Below are 4,710 nucleotides of genomic sequence, written 5' to 3' on the forward strand. Positions count from 1 at the left end.
TTAAATAAAAAGCGTCCCCGCACGAACCTCTACCTCCGCCTGCAGGACCTTAATTTCAGACTCAGTAAAGTTTTTTTTTCTTTTTTCTTTGTGCTCATCATTCTCAAGAATAGAAATTCGGATATTGGCATGTGCTGTTTTATATGGTAATGATATTAATTAGGGGGCGTTTACAAGGTGGAGATCTGACACCAGTCAGCTGCGCACAATTTCAAGATCATTTGCGATTTATAAATGTCACATCTGGAAGAGAGGCGTACGCACGTGTTTTTGTGCGCACATGTTCATTTTCTCTGAATCGGAGGCGTACGCACGTGTTTTTGTACGCACGTGTTCATTTTCTCTGAATCGCACTTGCGCACTTTTGAGAAATTATCTTAGAACAAATTTAGGACAGTTTATACGCAACATTTTATAAATGAGGCCCCTGATCATTTTAGTCAGGTATTGTATCGTAGTCATAATTTTAGTATTGTGACAACAGTAAATATCAATCGAATTAATTTGAATTGTATGAATAATATTTTAATTTGAATAATTTTAAGTCATGCTGAGGCCCCCTAGTGGGTCCCGGCACCCTGGTTAATAACCACTGATATAATAGTGATACAACAGTCATATAAGTCAGTATGGTGGCAAATCCAACACATTTCATATCGACCATCTTTCCTGGAGTTATATTTAGTTCACTGCCGTGATCCATGAGCTTATCTACAACAGCATTCATTAAAAGGCATCCTGTTATGCTTTACATATTTTATTTTACACAAAAAGATAAGTGGATACAGAGACATGACTCCTGCATGACTCCTGTACAACCTTATGACGGTATAAATGCATTTACTATGGAGACACATCAGTCATTAGTCATTAGAGGACAGTACCTCAGTGGCACAGAAGTGCAGTCAGTATAGAAATACCAGACTCAAGACTTGAAAAATCTACAAGATTTCCAGTGGTTAAAAAAAACACTCATGCGAGTGGTAGCACTTCCACTCAGATACTAAGTATCCTGACTCTATGCTGAAAATGCTTAATATGTATCAAGTCTTCAGTCACAGACCAGTTTTAGGTATTTCAGTTAGAGTCTCTCCACTCTGCTCCTTTTTTTCCTTCAGGGTTGCATGCGGATGGCTCCATCCAAGCGAATCACCTCGCCGTTGATCATGGGGTTTTCTGCTATTGCAGTCACAAGGTGTGCAAACTCAGCTGGATCTCCCAGACGTGAAGGGAAGGGCACCTGTCTGGCCAGGAAGCTTTGCACTTTCTCAGGTAATCCTGCTAGAAGTGGGGTGGAGAACAGGCCTGTAGGGAAAGAAAATGAGAATATAATTGAAAAGGTCACAATAATACTGAATTAACTGTGTTCAAACAATAGGGATGTAACAATGCACCCTGAGACGGTTGAAAATTGATGAAAATATGTGATGATTCAAGTCCGTTGAGATGTTAAACGAATCGCGCTACAGTTGGGGTTTAAATGAATGTATCTCTGAGGGGAACTGACTGTCTCAATAAGTTTAAATGGTATTTTCTTTTCATCTTGCCTCTGTATAATGCATATTATTGCAGAGCTGTTTTGTTTACAGTGGTAACCGTGGAAACTCTATAACTCTATTTCCCTGCTGTTCCATAAGCGCCACCTGCTGGCAGAGAGTGAATTTGCATCTCATTCAGCCCGTCTGTTTTATGTAGTTTTATGTAGCATAATTTCACAAATCTGAAGTCAGACAATTCTGTTTTTGCTTCAAAAGCATCTTCTGTACAAGGAGTATTTTCAACTGGAAAATGTGGACATGCTGATATTTCTTTAAATAAATAAATAAAATCCAAGCTAGGAAAGAGCACAGGCAAAGCCTTAGTTTGTTTAGTTTTTATATGAATAATTTCTTTTATTTTTATTATTTAATTATTCATTTATTAGATTTTTTTATTTCAGCCTATATCTGTTATTTGACATAAAATATATTTACATTTCAAAAAGAAATGTCCCAAAAAAATTGTGAGAAAATCATATTGTGGATCATTTCACATCGTAAGTTGAGTAAATCATTACATCCCTATCAAACAATGAATTTTGATAGACCAATAATGGGACACAATGACGAGATCATGCTGTTTAGAAACAAAATATGCATCTCAGGGTAACTGACCTGGGGCGATGGTGACCACACGGATCCCCATTGGTGCAAGGTCCCGAGCAATAGGAAGTGTCATACCCACAATCCCACCTTTAGAGGCAGAGTATGCAGCCTGACCCACCTTAAAAAGACAACAAAACACATTACAAAACTTTACAGTGCTGCAGTGTCATAAATCTGTAAGGTTAGCAAAAGAAAGCACACTAACTGTTCAAAAGTTTGGGGTAAGAAGTGTCTTATTCACACCAAGGCTGTTTTTATTTGATAAAAACACAGTAAAAACAGTAATTTTGAGAAATATTATTACAATTTAAAATAACCGATTTCTATTTTAATATATTTTAAAATGTCATTTATTCCTGTGAGGCAAAGATGAATTTTCAGCATCATTACTTCAGTCTTCGGTGTCACATGATCTTTCAGAAATCATTCTAATATGCTGATTTGCTGCTCAAGAAACATTTATTATATTTATCAGTGAAAAGAAAGTTCAGAACAGCATTTATTTGAAATAGAAATCTTCTGTAACATTATAAATGTCTTTAATAATGTCACTTTTGATCAACTTAATGCAGCCTCGCTAAAAGTATTTCTTTAAAAAAAAAAGACATCTTACAGACACCAAATGCCAGACAGTGTATGGCTGATATACCTGTCCATCATAAGCAGCAACACTGGCTGTGTTGATGATACAGCCTCTGTGTCCATCTGCATCAGGCTCATTCTTTCCCATCTCCCCTACAGCCAGTCTGATCACATTAAAAGTCCCAGCGATGTTCACCTTTAATAGATCAAATTCAAAAGAACATTTTAATAAATGCAATTACATGGCATTGCCTGTCTTCAGATATAATTCATCTCAATAGGACTGATGCTTTAGAGAAATAATAACGATAAATTTTACAGTGACCAAAAAATAAATAAAATAAAATGACAGCTGCTCTAGTATATTTAAAATAGTCATCAGCTTTAGAAATATGAAGCAGTGGCATTTGAGGTTCAGTTACAGTTACACTGTAAATGCAGTGAGGCTTACAGTGATAACACGAGTGAAGTCCTCCAGACTGTGAGGAAGGTCCTTTTTAAAGTTGTATGTTTTCACAGCCACAGCTATCCCAGCACAGTTCACAGCCAAGTCCACTTTGCCATACTTCTCCTTGGCCAAATCCACAGCCGATCCCACATCTGACTCCGACGTGACCTGAATTAAAAAACAAAAGCCCAATCAGAAGAAAACAAATAGTCCATATTTTCAAACCAAGCACTGCTGTCTGAAAGAGCAAGAAGAGAAAGTGGAAAATATCAAAGGGTCATTAACAATAAGTGTCACGCACATCAGTAGGTGCAAATGCACATCGGTCCCCGAGAGCAGCGGCCACCTTGTGTCCATCTGAGCTGGGCAGGTCCAGGATCACAGCGCTGGCCCCCTGACTGATGAGCCGCTCCACAGTGGCTCTGCCCAAACCAGAGGCCCCTCCTGTCACCAGACCTACCATACCCTGCCACACAGTCAGTAAATTCACACTGGATGAAGTAAGCTTATGTGTATATTGTTTTTTATATATATATATATAGTTTGCGGAAAGCAAACTTACACAACCTGCATGGAGCTTGTTAATGTTTCATCATACAACAAACAATTCAGTCATGGTTCAACTATAATATGCTGCAAAACAATGAGGTTTAAGCTTACAGCACCGGAGTTTAAGGATATTGTAATAATGTAATAAGTAAGAGCAAAGCTGGTTATTCGCCATTGTTTCTTATGTTTACACGTCTAACAATAACTACCAGTCAAACACTTAACTGCACAGAAGTTCCACTGAACTAGTTAGCACTGCGGCTACAACTCAAAATATGGTGAGAAGATGTGGAATACAACCACACAATGACGTCCAGACTAAGGCGAGCTGCAAAGCAATCTTGAAAAACTTAACTTTAGGACAGACGATTTTTTTGAGCCAGAACATTTCTATTAATTCATTCCATTTCTCTCTCACCTTGACACTTCTGATGTTCGCCATATTCACACGCTGCAACTGCTTTGGTACCAGTGGTGACGTCACCGCGCGTAAGCTCTCTGCCGCCCAATCACAAACACGGACGCGACAACGCCCTTTAAGGCGATTGGCTAGTTAATGTGATTGACATCTTTACAGGACGTCGGACTCGCACGCCAGTCGGTGATCATTCAGAATTAGCAGCGTTAATATTTAAGGTGCCAAACGCATTTGATGACCTACATTTAATATATTGATCTGCTAAAGGTTTCAAAACATTTTTACATTTGATAAAATATTTCTTACTTTAAAGGATGCATATGATGCGATTTCAATTTTTCCTTTCTCTTTGGAGTGTTACATGCTCTTGGTGCATAAAGAAGATCTGTAAAGTTGCAAAGACTAAAGTCTCAAATCCAAAGAGATATTCTTTATAAAAGTTAAGAGTCAACTACGCCTACCTAAAACAGCTTGTTCTAACATCTAACTTCGCGCTGTGGATCGCTGGATCGGCTTTCACCGTGGACGAAGTGGAGTCCAGCTCGGGGTCGTCACATGTGGTTGCCGCA

At 38.5% G+C, this 4,710-nt stretch overlaps 1 protein-coding gene across 1 annotated transcript; it reads right to left on the reverse strand.

The window, feature by feature from the left end:
* Positions 1-519: 519 nt before the first annotated feature.
* Positions 520-4,218, reverse strand: hsd17b10 (hydroxysteroid (17-beta) dehydrogenase 10). The gene is made up of 6 exons (XM_016554051.1): positions 4,142-4,218; positions 3,476-3,640; positions 3,178-3,342; positions 2,794-2,922; positions 2,154-2,262; positions 520-1,305 (listed from the first exon to the last, which is right to left on the reverse strand). The coding sequence occupies exons 1-6, from the start codon at positions 4,163-4,165 to the stop codon at positions 1,115-1,117; spliced, it is 783 nt and encodes a 260-aa protein (XP_016409537.1). The 5' UTR covers positions 4,166-4,218; the 3' UTR covers positions 520-1,114.
* Positions 4,219-4,710: the final 492 nt, after the last annotated feature.

Source organism: Sinocyclocheilus rhinocerous, unplaced genomic scaffold, assembly GCF_001515625.1.
Source record: "Sinocyclocheilus rhinocerous isolate Xijiao unplaced genomic scaffold, SAMN03320098_v1.1 scaffold1758, whole genome shotgun sequence".
NCBI lineage: Eukaryota > Metazoa > Chordata > Actinopteri > Cypriniformes > Cyprinidae > Sinocyclocheilus > Sinocyclocheilus rhinocerous.

What these genes read in the sequence shown, in the direction of transcription:
- hsd17b10 (XM_016554051.1), bottom strand. Translation starts at nt 4,165, where the DNA reads ATGGCGAACATCAGAAGTGTCAAG. An exon ending in ACTTCACTCGTGTTATCACT is followed by an intron (nt 2,923 to 3,177) that starts GTAAGCCTCACT and finishes GATCTATTAAAG; the next exon opens with GTGAACATCGCTGGGACTTT. An exon ending in TGTGGTCACCATCGCCCCAG is followed by an intron (nt 1,306 to 2,153) that starts GTCAGTTACCCT and finishes CTTTCCCTACAG; the next exon opens with GCCTGTTCTCCACCCCACTT.